The sequence below is a fragment of the Dysidea avara genome, chromosome 9 (genome assembly GCF_963678975.1).
Source record: "Dysidea avara chromosome 9, odDysAvar1.4, whole genome shotgun sequence".
Classification (NCBI taxonomy): Eukaryota; Metazoa; Porifera; class Demospongiae; order Dictyoceratida; family Dysideidae; genus Dysidea; species Dysidea avara.
The window spans coordinates 15,112,460-15,128,088 of record NC_089280.1 but is presented as its reverse complement, the minus strand read 5'-3'; the positions used below and the strand labels follow the sequence as shown (position 1 = coordinate 15,128,088).

The following is a 15,629-nucleotide window of genomic DNA, read 5'->3' as shown; positions in this document are numbered from 1 at the left end:
TATAGTTACAAATTCTATGTGCACATATAAAGAAGTTGTACAGTAAATTTAGCCACTGTAAATTGCAAATGAATTATACATTATGACAATTATCGTAATTTACATGTCACACTACTGGCCATTAGAGCCAGCCTAAGTTGTGACTGCATACTAGCAGCCTCTGGTTTACTGAGTCCAGTGGAAATACCCACATACACTACTCTATAACAAAGTGAAATGACCTCATCTGTCCCTAGTTTCTGGCATACTTCTCCAGGCATTATAGGTGGATGCCAGACGTTGATGCATGTTAAAGAGATGACTGCTTCACCACACACCCTACGCACTAAAGCTGTTAATCTTTGCTCAATGTGTTTATCAATGCCTGGAGCAGTGTAAGGCACCCAGAAACAAATATCATGTGAATAGTTTGGTGCAGAAAGTGAAAAGTTTTTGAACTGGATCTGATGAGCGGTAGCAGAACACTGAAACTGATGTAAAAACCTTTTATCTTTGCTCCACAACATCCTAGGGTCTTCTATTCCAAAGTATGCACAAGCCAGTGCATCCAAATGTACAATAAAAACTCCATAATCTCCTTCATTGCAATGATACAATCCCTTGGTAACTAAAGGTACACTGATCATGACATCTCTGGATAATAAATATTGTGACACAGCTTTCATGTTCACAAGGTCACTACAGTTCTTCCATGTAAAAGTGTCACCTATTCTCTCCAATCTTCTACTGATCCATTCTACAAATCTCGTGCATACACTGGCAGATGCTGAAGGTGATGTATGAATTACACCCATCAATTCATGAGTAACTGGTTGGTTATGAATTTCAAGAGATATTGAGGTGTTTCTGTATACCTGACCAGTATACAAAGTAATACGAATGCTGTTATCTGCACACAACTGCATCGCATTATCTAAACTGGATACTGTCTGTATGTGAAAGGAGTTGATAATATTTGGCAAGTGTAGTTCTAAACTGGGGGGTAATATCTCTGCAGTATGGTGTTCTGGGCTGTTTGATATGTTGCTATGCCGGGATAAGTGTTCAAGTGGAAATGCTTCTATACTACCGTCAATATACTTGGCATAACAAGGGTATGTTGTTATTACATGCTGTAAACAATCTCTTGATACAGCAGTCAAGATTGGCCTCCCTGTAAAGTCTTCTACAGGTATTGATGTAAAGTAGTCAGTTACAAGTAGCTGTTTAATTAGAGAAACAGGGTGCCATGGTAACAGGTGCAACAAAGGTCTTTTTGCACACATGAAAATTTTCCCAACAGCTTCACTATGCATACAATCTCTCCAGTTTATCTCACTGGCTTCCTGGGGTAGTGTAAACTCGTGTGTTAAGCCTCCTTCAGTAATAAATGACTTTAACTGGCTACGCAAACCAGAGGAAATATAGCCAGGATAGTCACTAGCATGAAATGGTATAATGTCAGACAGCATTAAACCACTATAAGCAGCCATCTCTGTGATTTTCCAAGTGTCATCATATCTTTTAGGAATATCTGCTGATGTACCTCCTTGACCTCTACACAGGCTCACCAATATTCTTCCTCTGCGTGTAATGAAGTTTGTTGCAGAAGTGAAAAAGTCCTTTAACAATTGTCGGTTGTATTTAAGATTGCTTTTTCCTCCATAGTGTGGGAAATTAAATATAATGGTGTCAAATCTTTTGTCTTTTAATTCAACAATATCATGAAGATGTGTTGCATCAACAGAGTACAAAACTGTCACTGATCGCCTTAATAACTGTTTGATGTTTTCGTCGGTAAAAGCATCAGCCAAAAGCTTATCACGTGGCTCCAGCGAGGATGCTATAAGCACCCGTGACGGATATTTGTTACAATATGCCAAGGAAAATGAAAAATTGCCATCACCAACAATTAAACAGCTTTGACCCTAGAGTTAAAAAGTTTGATATGTACACAGAGATGCCTTTATACTTACATTTTCACTACACGTTTCAGACATCTTGGTGAGAGTGAATGAGGTACGGGCGAGGGTACGGGTAGACCCGACCTCATATATAGGAGAAAAACCACAATCGATCTGCATGCATTATTAAAGTAATAAAATTTGTGATTGTGGGACTTTTGCTAGGAAATTTCTGTCTTCGCTGCTCAACTTCCTTGGCGGATACGAGACGATGCCACCCAAGTTTAAACGTAGTACAGACCAAGAAGACAGAGTGAGGATATTAAATTTTAGTATTTATGGTTCAATATTGACAATTTTTTTGTCATGACCAGTGCAGTCGTACCATAGTATACTAAGTATAGGAAAGTATGCTGTATCTATGGTCGTATGTGGTCACCAATGAACAGACTTATTAAGACAATAGAAAAGAGTGTGTGTTATGTAATATAGGTGTTAGTCTCGCGGTGCCCGACCCTAAAAGAGGGTCTGATGAAACTCTGTACAAAAAGTTTCAGTTCTGGAATGTTTATTGGATGACGTTTATGTGTTACGTAAGTGCACTGTTTACGTCACAGCATCCATTCAACCAGATCCGCTTACAGCATCACCAGACTAATGGCGCTACTTTATTTAGGCCCCTATTTGGTGATTATTAGTTTCTCATCCACCGCCCGCATCCTTCTTAAGCTACCGCATGGAAAGCCATTATTTACTCTGCATGCTCAGAAGAACACGTGATACCAAACTTATAAATTTTTTTGTTGATCAACGCTACAATGCACTATATATCGCCAGGAGAACTGTTGTTTTCCTTAGCAAATTGCTGCAGTACCAGTTGCAATCGTGCTCTATCCACTTCATCAAAGCAGGCTTTCAGTTGACTGTCGAAAAACAGTTGGCAATCACGAAAAGTAGAATCAGCTGATGAAGGAATGTTTGTAGTAAGAAAGAAAGACAATTTGGACAAGGTCTGTACATTAGTGTGTTAATATTATAAAATAATGGCATAATGGTAATACCCTCACGCCCGCATCATAATAATTAGAAAGGCTGGATGAGAAACTGATAATCACCGAATAGGGGCCTTATTCAACATTATAACAAACCCAACGGAATTGTACGGCCATTTTCTCAACGATTTTAAGCAGCAAAGTAACCGGATGTAATTAATCATAAGCTGCAAATCTTTTGAAATGTACGCATTACATAATCAATTTGAAATAGAGCGATCTGATTGGAGCTCCCAACATTCCAGCTGCGCCAAACTTTTTGTACACAGTTTCACCAGACCCTCTTTTTAGGGTTGGGCGCCGTGAGATTATATAGGTGTTGGCATAAATCATGTAGTAAACTGCAAAAACATTCATTTTCTTCTATTTAGTGCTTCCTTAGTGCGAAGAAAGTAATCTTATGGTAATCTTAATCTTTCTAATTTTACTTTCTTTTTTCTTCTATTTAGTACTTGCTTAGTGTTCTCCTTTTACGGAAGAACGGCTATCTTTAGCCGAGAACAGGAGGTTAATAAATAATCCAGCAATCCTTACAACCTTTGTACCACATTATTCTCTATTGATGTTACAATGGTTTAGGTACTGCAAATGGTGAATATCGGCGAACAACTTCACAACGGATTATACAGTAAGCACTATCTCTGGGTCCTTCATTGTGTACTTGAGTCCATTGAGTCCAGAAATTCTGTAAGAGCAAGGCTTGTATCGTAGCTCTCCTTGTTAGCTCAGATTGAGAGGAATCCTCGTAATTAGGATCATCTACTTCTCCTTCCTCCACTGGTGCATGTGGTAATGTGATGATTAGTCTTCCATAGAGAAGATGTACTGGAGTAAGATCGTCAATCTCTGATGATACATAAGTCAGAGGCCAATTGTTAAGATGAGCCTTTATCTCTACTGCCATAGTCTGCAGAGTGGGGAGGCTGATAAATTCCCATCCCAAAACCTTCTTGATTGCAGCTTTCGTAAGACAAATAAGGCGTTCCCAAAAGCCTCCATACCAAGGCGCACGTTTGGGAATAAACTGCCAAAGTACACCTTGCCTTTGTAAGGCCTCCTTGAGAGATATAGATCTAAACAGTTTCTTAAGTTCTTCTGCTGCAGATTGATATGTTGAGGCATTATCGGATATCATTGTACAAGGTAGAGATTTGCAACTAACAAATCTCCTGAATGCCTGGAGAAAACTGGCCTCTGTCAAATCCACCACTACTTCAAGGTGTACAGCCCTTGTCACAGCACAGATGAAGAGGCAAATATACACCTTATTCTCCCTTCCATTGCCCTTCACATACAGAGCTCCAGTGAAATCAACTCCAGTAGTTGTAAAGGGGGGAGATTCCTGCACCCTTGATAGTGGTAATGGTGGAGGATCTGGTGCCTTATAAGGCGCTCCTGAATGTTTTCTGCAGATGACGCATTGTCTAATAACCTTCTTAGTGGATTGTCTTGCTGCAGGTATCCAATATGTCTGCAGAGATAGTGCTGTTTATTCCAACATGGTATTGTTTGACATGGGTATCTTGAATTATGAGTGTAGTAAATGGATGGTGTTGAAATAGTAGGTACAGAAACTTCATTAGCTCAGTAACTGGAGCATTGTGTATCCTGCCACCACAGCAAATGAAGTGACTGTTGTCTAGAAACAAGCGTAGCTGACGAACCAAAGGCAGACAGTTAGCTGATTTTGAAGTAAGGTTGACAATCTCCTTGCTAAAACTCTGCTGTTAACAGTACCTATCCATGCTAACTTGGACTTATTCAGCTCCTGGGGTGATAATGGACCTGACCTTCTTGCCGATAAAGGCTTCGCATTGGAGACAAAGTGCAACACATATGCTGTGACTCCAAGCAACTTATACAAACTATTGTATGCAGAAATGTCAATGATACAGTGCAACCCAGTTTGTGGTTGTACACCTCTGAGTTCTGTATCAGCTTCTAGCAGTTCACCTTCTGTGTCTGATACGTGTAAGTGTAGCACTTCAGTACTGTTCCAAACTGGCCATTAGGAGTGATTAATCAGCCAAAGGGGACCATGTCTCCAAACTGTTGAAGTAGCAAGTGAACCTGCACTGATGCCCCTGGTAAGCAAATCAGCAGGATTATCAGCAGTGGGAACATATCTCCAGGTAGTAGCAGGGAATTCTTCTGTAATTTCTTGTACACGACTTGCAACAAATGGTTTCAACTTCTTTTGACTATTCAACCAATGGAGAACAATTTGGCTATCACTCCACAACTGTACTGATAAACATTCATAAGGTACAGTCAGTGATGACTGGATAAATTTGGCTAATCTTTTAGCTATGGTAGCTGCCATGAGTTCCAATCTTGGAAGAGTTTGGGTTTTCAGTGGTGCTACACGTGTTCTTGCCATCATGAATGAAGAATTTTCAGCATCACAAAGATAAGCTACAGCTCCATAGGCCTTAATGCTTGCATCAGCAAAGACATGTAATACTGGCTTGGTGGTTGCAGTAAAGTATTGTCGCGGTAATGCTATCTTGATGGACTCTTCTATGTCTCGAGCAAGATCTTGCCATCTCATACTGTAAGAATCACTCAGTGGCTCATCCCATTTGATCTTCAGCTGCCAGAGTTCTTGTAGCAAAATTTTGGCCTGTACTGTTACAGGAGCAAGAAATCCAAGAAGGTCATATACACACTGTAGTCTTGATGACTGTTGCAGCCCTTCTCACTCTGTGATGATTGATCCATCATCTGGAGCAAAGGTAATAGTGTCAGTTGAAGTATTCCATCGTAATCCCAGTATGTTACCAGTTGTGTCCTTATCAGTGACATTATCCTTAATGGCTAAGGCTTGAACTTGTAAACTGTTGGAGGCCCAAGCTCTCAGGTTAAAGTTAGCTTGCTTCATAATTGACCTGGCCTCTTTGTAATAATTAGTGGCTAGTACTTCCTCTGAAACTCCTGAAATGATGTTGTCAACATACAAGTTGCTCTTCATATCTGAAGTTACTGTTGATTTAAAACCATCAAGATGATGATGCAATGTTGCATTCAACATAAATGGAGAACTTGCTGACCCAAATAAAACTGATTTGAAACGATATGACTGGAAGTCACTTTCTGAATTGCTTGGGTTTGACAACCATAAAACGTGGTATAATCTCTGTCAACTTCGTCCAGTCTCACATGTAGAAATACCTTTCGATGTCAGTTGACAGACCAATCGCATGACAATGGAAGCGTAACATAATTGCACAAATGTCATTCTGTTGTGGTGGTCCAACCGTTAAACAATCATTTAAACTTGGGTGACACTCAGACTGGCGACATGAACAATCCTTACTGTATAGGAGTTGTTGAAGAAGCCTTATGAACTGCATGATGAGGAATATAACAAACATTTCCACTAACATAAGTAGGAGGTACCTTCTCAACAAATCCTCGTTTGTCTTGTTCAGCTTTGATGCTCCCATACATTTCTAACAATTCTGGTGTTTGTTTGAGCCTATGTGCCAGTGATCTGGTCCTTCTTTCACTATTGGCATAATTAGTGGGAAAAGGAGCATGGTCCTGTTTCCAGCGAAATTTTACTGTGTATCCCCCATCCCTTTCTCGTGTTATACATGACTCCTGAAACTTGGCTGTAAAATCAGCTCTAGGGTTCACATGGCCTTCAATGCCAGTTGTTTCTATACTCCAGAAACTCATTCATCTTCCCTACCTTGAATGCTAACATGGATTAACTGGTTATCGGTCTCCATAACAGTTGTAAGTATGATGGGTATATGGGAAGTTTTGGTGTTATTGCCATAGGGTTGGAGACCTGTTTAATCACATGACTTTGCTTATAGTCTGCATTGATGTTATACCTCTTGACAGGTCACGTGATACCACAGAAACCATAAACAGGGATACCAGTCAGATGCTGTAATGGAAAAAAAAACTAAGACGCAATGACTTCCCATGTCACCTTAGCTGGCCTAAGGGAGTGACCTGTCCCTAGAGCTAAGGGAGTCTTTAGAGGGAGGTGGGATATGGGAGAGACACGAACTTTTGAACTTCTTGCACTTGCCAAGTAACATAATGGAGTGAGAGATGCTTTATATCCTGTCTAGGAATGTGTTTACCTTAGCAACCCGACACCTTCTCTGGGGTCCAAACCCCGCCTATAACTTGTTTACCTTCCCAACCAAGCTGTCCTCTCTGCATTAAGGAATGTGCAATATTGAATGCTGCCATAGTAACCAGATGGACACCTCATAAGGGAATGTGCTGTGTTAGCAGGGATGGATGTCTAGTGCTGTTGACCTGCCAGTTAACCTGCTGTTAAACTTGTAATACATTGCCATCACATAGTGGTGTTTGACAAACAGGAAGGGGTCCCGAAAGGAGATAACCAAGCTTGGATTGCATAGCTGTCAGGCCATCACCTCAACAATATGATTCCCAACAAAGTTCCAATAGTGATCGGCATCGATTAATAATGATATTTCAAAATGCTCATCTCCTGTGATTGGATGTGCCAACATTAGACCTTGCAGGTGGGGAACCCTTGTGATACAAGCATGAGATGAGTTGTGTAGAGGTGTCGATGTGTTTGGGACAATGAGCCCTGATGCAGGAATCCTTTCTCCAGTTAATGTCTCCACATTTACAACTGCTACACTTAATTGTTTATTGGCTACAGATTCTGCCCCAAATGATGAAATATAGATGTTCTCTTCGTGATTGGGACACAACCTTAATGGCTAGCCCTTGAGAGATAAAGGATCTCTGGGCACCTTCATCGAACAGGATATTTGCTTTTGCACAATGATCATTTATGCTAACTGTGGCTATAGCTGTCTTCAATAAACATTTGCTTGTGTGTGAATCAGTGGTACTCAATAGTGAGTGCTTAGTCTCAGACGTAGAGTTTGCAATGGTACCAATGTCTTTTTTTGTGTCCATTTGGGTAACTTGTATTATCTTTATTTCTTAAGCTAGTACGACAGAGGCTGGTGTGGTGTCTCTGTCCACACAACTTGCAGCCTTGTCTGGATTCACATTCAGACACCCTATGATGTGCCAGACAATTGAAACATAGCCTTTTTCTTTTAACTATTTCCAAGCACCTATCATAATCCTTGACAGCATCACAATTATTAGCTGTGTGTGCACCCTTACAGTATGTACACATTGATTTCTTAGCTGTATACACAGATTTCTTAACTGTGGTACCTTTGTTTCCTTTAGTATAACCACCTTTGAAACGTCCACCTTTATGATATCCATCCTGTGTACCAGTGAAGAAAGAAGCAGCTGTCATTGGTGGTGGTTGAGTATCTGGGAAAGAGGGGACTGGTGTGAACAGACCCTGTTCAAGAACACGTATTTCTTTTAATATGGCTAAGCTCATCGATTTTCCATTCTGCATGCCTGTGTTCTCTTGCTAAATTTTGTCTAATTTCCACTGGCATCCTCCTTAGAATTATAGGTATTAATAGGTCTCCATATGTTTCTTTAGTTTTCCCAAGAGATGACAAGCCTCTGATGTGGCTTGCTGGGTCTTTAAATAATTAAACTTCTGCACTCCAGACAATGTAGGGTTTGAATCAACAGCTGCACGAAAAGAGTCCCAGAAGGTCTGCCATGCCAGTAAAAGTTGGGAGGCGACTTGCACTTTGGCTTGCATTCAACCCACCATGGCTGCTTGAACTCTGTTCCAATAGTAAACTGTCCGCAGATTGACTCTGGGAAGGGTGGGGCACCTGACTGTCTTCAAGTGAACCCGTTTGTTCCATGCTTCGTGGCTGAAAGGGTTGTGCAGTTGCACTGAGGTTTGAAGAAACCGTCGGCTCAGTTTGTGTGGAACGAGGTGGGGCTGCTGAAAGCTTAGCTTGCTGTGAAAGAAATTGTGTAAATTCGTCCACTATCTCCAGGATGCTGTCTTGAATCTCCTCTGCTTCTAAGACATCGCCCTCTAGCTCTTCTGGGTCCTGAATTGCCTCGGAAATTTTTCTGTCGAGGTCTTGCAAGACTTGCTTCTTTCGTTGAAGTTTCTCAAGGGCTGTATTGAGCGTAGCCAGTTGAGACTCGTTTTGTGCCTCTTCTGACTCCATTATATCCTTCACCTTTGAATAAGCTCTTGTCAAGTGTGAGCGGTGTGCCTTGTGAGATGATTGGTAACATTGTAAACTCTCCATCCGTTAGCCGTTTAATTACTCTAAAGAAAATAATCGCACAAAAACGAAGCTCTTCAAATAGACTCACTTGCCTTATGGGGTACCATTAAATTCACAATGCCACGGTACTACAGCTTCTGCATGACTGGTTAGAAAAGTAGACGTAGCTCCACGGTGTAATTAGCTTTAAGTAGCTGTAAGGCAAAACGAATCTATCCTGGTCACAGCACCAGAAAATGTTGTGATAGTATCGAGGAACGCAATTCAGTATTTGAGGAACGCAATTCAAGCACACCCAAAGGAGATAATATAACTACAACTAAGCAATGAAGAATACAACTCATTTACAACCAATGCAAACACTGCGCGTGACCAGTACGTAATATAACGTAATAATGCTAAATACAATAACTGAATTCTAAATACAAATATAATTACAATTACCGAAATCTGTTACTGGGTTTCTTTGACAGTCATCAAGTCAGCTAAATTAGGTGATGTGCTTTCCATAGTTGATACATAGCTGCAGCTGTGCAATGTTGAACAAGTTGGCATCACACCTTTCTTTTACATGTGTGTGTGTGGGTTTCTTTATGTGCGGGAAGCGGTCTAACTACAGGGTACATGAGAAAAGCATACTTACAACCAGTTGCCCAAAAGTTGAGTCCAGTAGTCCAGTCCACTAATCCAGTCCAGTGATTGTATATAACCCTTCACACACTCCTTATACTTACATAGTCAATAAACTGGTGTGTAGTATTACATGTACGGCATTGTCTCCTAAATTATAGTAACTACTATGTGCATTTCTATTATGTTTTGTTGTCACTGTGATACATTATAAAGTCTCCGAACACTATATTTGTGAGTATCCGTAACAGTAGAACCTGAGACCCTATAATTTGTTTCTTTTGCACAATGAGAGGGGTGTATCCGTTCACTGGACTGGACTACTGGACTGGACTACTGGACTGGACTATCATTGCTAGGCAAATTATACACTGAGGTTTTAGTGATTTTATTTTCTGAATAATGTGCAAGTTTTATATGTCTTGTGTGCAAGTTTTAGAATGGTGTGATTTCTAAAGTACTTCTGTGGTAAAGTCTAGCTATAAAGGCAAGAAAACAAAAAAAGTTTGAGTCCAGTAGTCCAGTCCAGTGAATGGATACACCCCAATAAGAGAGTATATGTAAGTACTTTGATATATAGTATAGTGTCAGGGGTATATTATTGCCACCCTCAAATATGATAGCAGCCACATCTACTTCCCACAGACTTTCAGTCATGAAGTACCCAATGCCAAAATAATGTTGTAGACAATTAATTTACCAGTATCTTAGCAATCTATTTTTACTACTGAATATGACTCCCAGCATCATACTGTAAGTATGTCACTACTTCCTTGTTTAGGAACTAGTAGTGTTTGATGCTGCCCTAGTTCTCCAAAGTAAACATTAACAGCTGTGGTAATACGGTAGTATAGTTTCATCTCTGTTATAGCAGAAATTTGAATGATGCATTTAAGGATGACATGTACTTTACTGTATTTTAAATGTGGTTGTGGTGTAGGTTTTATTGCTTGGATCAGATGGTGAGAGTGATGGCAATGGACCCACCACAGAGTAAGTAACCAGTAAAGTCTTTTGCATTTGTTTTGTACTTTTGCTGACCAAGAAACCATATGCCATGGTCGGTTTTACATGTTTTCTATGACCATTATTATTATTTTCAAGCAAAACTACCAGTTATTGTTATTACAACAATAGTCAAACCAACTGAAAATTGTAACCCAGCATTAGACAATAGAATTTTATACCCTTATAACCTACCATATCTGTTATTTAGGTTGATATCTTCCAGAATTGAATAGCCAATCGAATCTTGTTAAACTTCACACTCGGATATATTAGAATCCCCGAATAGAGCATCCATTTGCAATCCATGATGTCATTTAGGATTAGGCTGATAGAAAATTTTTCCCAATATGAATACCATAACTGTAAAAAATGGCTGTAGCACTAAATTCCATTAAACTACTCTAATAGAACATACAATTGTTCACTAATAGAACAGTCATTTCTGTAATTTGTATAATCAAGGTCTTAAAATGCTAGTACATGTACAGTGGGACTTTCTTTATTTAAAATACACCATAAAAGTACAGTATGTATTCTCTAACAGAGCACACTTAGTACATCAGAAGTATCCAAGGGGGTACATGTATTATCTAACAGTACAGATTAAATTTTGGAAATCTCCATTTCCATTTTAACATGTAATGAACATAATTACTAGATGCAGTACAACAGCCTTTTTGAAGTTCACATGATTATAGGGCATCGTAGTCCAAATAAATACTCCGCAGACAGACACACGCACACACACACACACACACACACACACACACACACACACACACACACACACACACACACACACACACACACACGCACACACACACACACACACACACACACATATATATACTTGCTCGGGTTTTACTTGGCTGTAACAGCAAACTTTTGGCTACATTTGTCTTGCATCATCATGAGCAGTGCAGGAGAAGACAATACAGCGAAGGCTCTTGCTCAGTTGCAAGTTAATATGAACTCTTTCATAAAGAACTAAAGGTGTTCAAGAGTGAGTCCATTAGTATGGGTTCTAATCTGCCAGTCTTTCCAGCCACCAGGCGTGCCAAGAGACATAGGAATCTAGCCTATGCTCAGGTGAGTCAGCACAGAGAAAGTTTGTTCAAACTTCAAAGAGGATCACAACGCAAGACATGTTGACTCAAAAACATTTAATAACTCAGCTGCTAAGAGCTTCTTACAACCTTGGGGTGACTTGAACCATTGCAAAGTCAACCTTGGAGCCACAGGGGTGGCCTGTACCACTGAAAAGTTAGTGCATTAAGGCCAGCCTAAAACGACTAGTTAGTTGAAGAACCAGAGGAGGTTGGACGCTCTCTAAATGCCACATAAATATATTGCCCTTAATTGCTGTTTTATTTGGTATTTCACGTAACCGTCAATAGTCGCAATACAAATTTGAAAAATGATGGGGTTGATTAGATATTCGGATGATGCTTCATGTAAGCTTCAAGGTGATGTACTTTGTTTTGTAAAACACAAAAGCGCTTAGTGATTGGGATGAAATTAATAAGTTGCTGTTTGATGTGTAGAAGTTCTCCAGAATTGTCACGTACATATTCTATATAATCAGAACAATGATACTTTACCAAATTAAACTGAGATCGATGTATAAACCTCTTCAATAAAACGAGTTTCGCATAATTTGTTTTAGGGGTGCTGTTGGAGAACATACAGAATGCATCAATCAAATGTTTTAAAATTAACACAATCCTTCTAGTTAGAGACACCTTTGCATGGGCTTCAGCCATAATAGTCAGGCCTTCCTCAATCACAGGTGGCAGAGGAGATAGCAGAATTATTGAGCAATGGGACAATAGAGGAAGCCAGTCTAACTATTAAAAAGAAGGATGGGGATTCGAAGAAGGGTGCATATCTTTAGGTACCTGTAACAATCACCCTCTAACTACCGCCAGTTCATATAATTTCATATGACAAGGGAGCACTTACCAGTTCAAGTGCCTCCCATTTATCAGACTGATATTATGTCTAGATTAGGCATGAGGCTATTATGCTCCAAATATTGAGCATTATGCTTTTGAGCAGTGCTCAAAAAATCACCTATTATGCTTTTGAGAAATGCCCATTATTCCCTGCCACCATAATTGGTCAATAATACCAGTTTATTGCTGTATCACACCTTTTTTATTGATGTTTAAGCTTCAAATAGTCTTCAATTCTTTAGCTACATGGTTGCTGTATTAGAGTATTTTATTTCAATGTGACTGCCTTAACAATGATATTCAGTGACTGTTCTATTAGAGTTTTTGACTGCTCTATTAGAGTATCAATCTGCAGATTTTAATTTCCTACTGTTAAAGCTTTATAATCACCTCAAAATGCTAGCATAATTCCCTGATTCCCACACATGCCTATTATTCCCGAAATTATGCCGGCATAATCGCCGCATCTCTAGTAGCCTAGATGATATCCTGATTCTCCACCAGTCCAAGCAATGCTGGAGGCTCTTGTGGGCCAATATATTCAAGGCAATAGTGTGAAACATGAAGAAGTCCCTACTCAACACCTGGAATTCTTGTGCTTCCAAGTGTAGATACAGCAGGATGCACATGCACACACCTCTTGCCATAAATTTCTGTCCCTACAATAGGCCTTGTGAAACAGGAAGAAAAGCCCCTACTCAACACCTGGAATTCTTGTGCTTCCAACAGCAGGATGCACATGCACACTCCTCTTGCCATAAATTACTGTCCCTACATTTAACGGGGTCAATCATGTATATGCACACACGCACACTTCAATGGTATACTCTACTTGTTGCACAACTTCCATGACAAACAAAGACTAATTACTATGGAGAGTGCTTACAGTAGTGGAAAGCAAGTAAAAGTGATACAGGGACAATTAATTCTTTTAACAAACAGCCAAGTTGTTCGTGACCTTCAAAATCCAAGGCATAAGAAACATTCATGTGATCCCCACGATGGCATAATAGTTCTTTTGAGTCATCATCATAGAAGCAGTTCTACTCTATTATGGAGTCTTGGTAAAAGTGAGATGGGCTCTTATGACCTGTACTCTGCAATCATGACCTGGGTCACTTTTTGTCTATGTAGGTCAAGTGTGGTTCTCATCTATATCTAGATCATGTTGCATGGGCTCCAACATTACTGTGCCCTATGACATGTACAGTGTACCTGTATAACTCAATTCTATTGATTACTTCTAGACCACGTCATGTCCGGAAGCCGCAATACTCTACAAGGACATATGAAGATGCAGATACTCCTATGAAAAGGTTTAGCGATATTATTAGTGATGTGTGTTACAATGGCGGATCCAGGATAGGGCATTTGGGGCAATGCCCCCCTCCCTTTGTGGAGTAGCTATAGCCACGCAATATAGCTATTTCTTTTGATTAAAAATTTGAAATGCTAAACCTACAGTATGTCAGGCGAAAATCTCATGAAAAAGATGCCTATTTATTGCAAACTCACCTGAAACCAAAGTCAAATCATTGTCAAGCACTTTTGCCATACTAAGCGCCTCTAAAATAATTATACTTTGCGGGTGTTTGTGATTTGAGACACTCATAGCCTTTTAAACAGCTTTTAGGCTCCACAGCCAACTCAAGGGTCAAACTGGCAAAAATCATACTATAAGAGGTGATCATTTGGTTTTTCAGCAATTAACAAGAGAACCTACCATATAGCCTGAATATTTTGAGGGCAAATATTTCAAGGTTGAGCAATGTTGCTAAAATAAAAATTTCACGGATTTGCAAGCACTCTCAAAATGTATTAGACTATATGGAGGTCTAGGCTAAAATTTTCACTGATAAACCCCAAAACCGCAAAAATCCTCCCCCCCCCCTTGAAATAATTAGGCCATACAGTATTCTCCCCCAGCCACCTACTGTTTGTGCCCCTCCCCTTGCCAGCTCCTGGATCCACCCCTGTGTTACTGGAAATCCAACAAGAGCTGTATTGCATCATTCATAGAATTTGTTAAGTATATGTTTTCAATTAAGGATCTGCTGAACACTGGTAATCGTAGGTAGTGTTCCCAGATAACAAATCTCAAACTATTTGTAATCATACATATATTATGTGTGGTCTAGGGTACAGAACCAGGTAACTGAAGTGATTGATGTAATGAAGGATAACATTGGTAAGGTGTTAGATCGTGGAGAAAAGTTATCAGAGCTAGAAAGCAAATCAGGTAAGAACCTAAGCCACAAATGTGTTGCAAATATTATTAATGCTTCTCTACATGTAGAAGATCTTGCAGACAGTGCTACTCAGTTTAAGTTTCACTCCACAAGACTACAAAAGAAAATGTGGTGGCAAAATTGCAAGGTATACTCTGGTGTAGTGAATAGTTTAGTGTAGCAACTTTTTGTAGCTAAAGCTGATACTATGCATAGTCATTGTAGCAGTAATGATTATAATCATCAGTAAGTTGCATGATAATATGACATAAACTGTGTTTCATTGTTCTTGTTGTTTCTTCTGATTTTAGCTCCATTGGCTTTTCGCTACATCAAACACCACAGTGACTAATGTAATTAAATTGTTTATTCATTATTGTAATATTGTAAATTAAGCTATGAATGTACCATTGTTGATCTCACAAAACAAATAAAAGCTTTGCAAATGGCGACTCACAAACGTTTTGACAGTTTCACTTGTTACTTGAAACTATTTCATGAAATTGTTGTACTGTAAACAGAATATTCACTTCGCTATAACTGAAATTTATAAATTTGTTGTACTGTATTGCTTATACTATATTTGCTTGATTAAATGCCGCACCTTCTGTATATAGCTGCACCTAAGAATGCTGCCACAATTGAATAATAGCATCAATAATTCCACTGTCTGCTACAAGATTACAGACACAATATCAGTATCGGTACAGCCCTAGAGATCAAGTAACGCTTAAGT

The 15,629-nt window shown here is 39.5% G+C and overlaps 2 protein-coding genes across 2 annotated transcripts; one reads left to right on the top strand and one right to left on the bottom strand.

Annotated features, from left to right (window-relative positions):
* Positions 1 to 2: 2 nt before the first annotated feature.
* LOC136265749 (ferredoxin-fold anticodon-binding domain-containing protein 1-like) lies at positions 3 to 2,060 on the bottom strand. The gene is made up of 2 exons (XM_066060658.1): positions 1,956 to 2,060; positions 3 to 1,907 (listed from the first exon to the last, which is right to left on the bottom strand). The coding sequence occupies exons 1-2, from the start codon at positions 1,977 to 1,979 to the stop codon at positions 90 to 92; spliced, it is 1,842 nt and encodes a 613-aa protein (XP_065916730.1). The 5' UTR covers positions 1,980 to 2,060; the 3' UTR covers positions 3 to 89.
* A 2-nt stretch (positions 2,061 to 2,062) lies between these two features.
* On the top strand, positions 2,063 to 15,342 carry LOC136265765 (vesicle-associated membrane protein 3-like). Its single transcript, XM_066060678.1, has 7 exons — positions 2,063 to 2,196; positions 10,643 to 10,695; positions 13,913 to 13,981; positions 14,804 to 14,904; positions 14,962 to 15,041; positions 15,088 to 15,139; positions 15,205 to 15,342. The coding sequence occupies exons 1-7, from the start codon at positions 2,155 to 2,157 to the stop codon at positions 15,243 to 15,245; spliced, it is 438 nt and encodes a 145-aa protein (XP_065916750.1). The 5' UTR covers positions 2,063 to 2,154; the 3' UTR covers positions 15,246 to 15,342.
* Positions 15,343 to 15,629: the final 287 nt, after the last annotated feature.

Excerpts from the sequence above, each read along its gene's own strand:
- LOC136265749 (XM_066060658.1), bottom strand. The coding sequence starts at position 1,979 with ATGTCTGAAACGTGTAGTGAAAAT. Across the intron at positions 1,908-1,955 it reads CTGAAACGTGTAGTGAAAAT|GGTCAAAGCTGTTTAATTGT; the intron begins GTAAGTATAAAG and ends TTTTAACTCTAG.
- LOC136265765 (XM_066060678.1), top strand. The coding sequence starts at position 2,155 with ATGCCACCCAAGTTTAAACGTAGTACAGACCAAGAAGACAGA. Across the intron at positions 14,905-14,961 it reads AGAGCTAGAAAGCAAATCAG|AAGATCTTGCAGACAGTGCT; the intron begins GTAAGAACCTAA and ends CTCTACATGTAG. Across the intron at positions 15,140-15,204 it reads AGTAATGATTATAATCATCA|CTCCATTGGCTTTTCGCTAC; the intron begins GTAAGTTGCATG and ends TTCTGATTTTAG.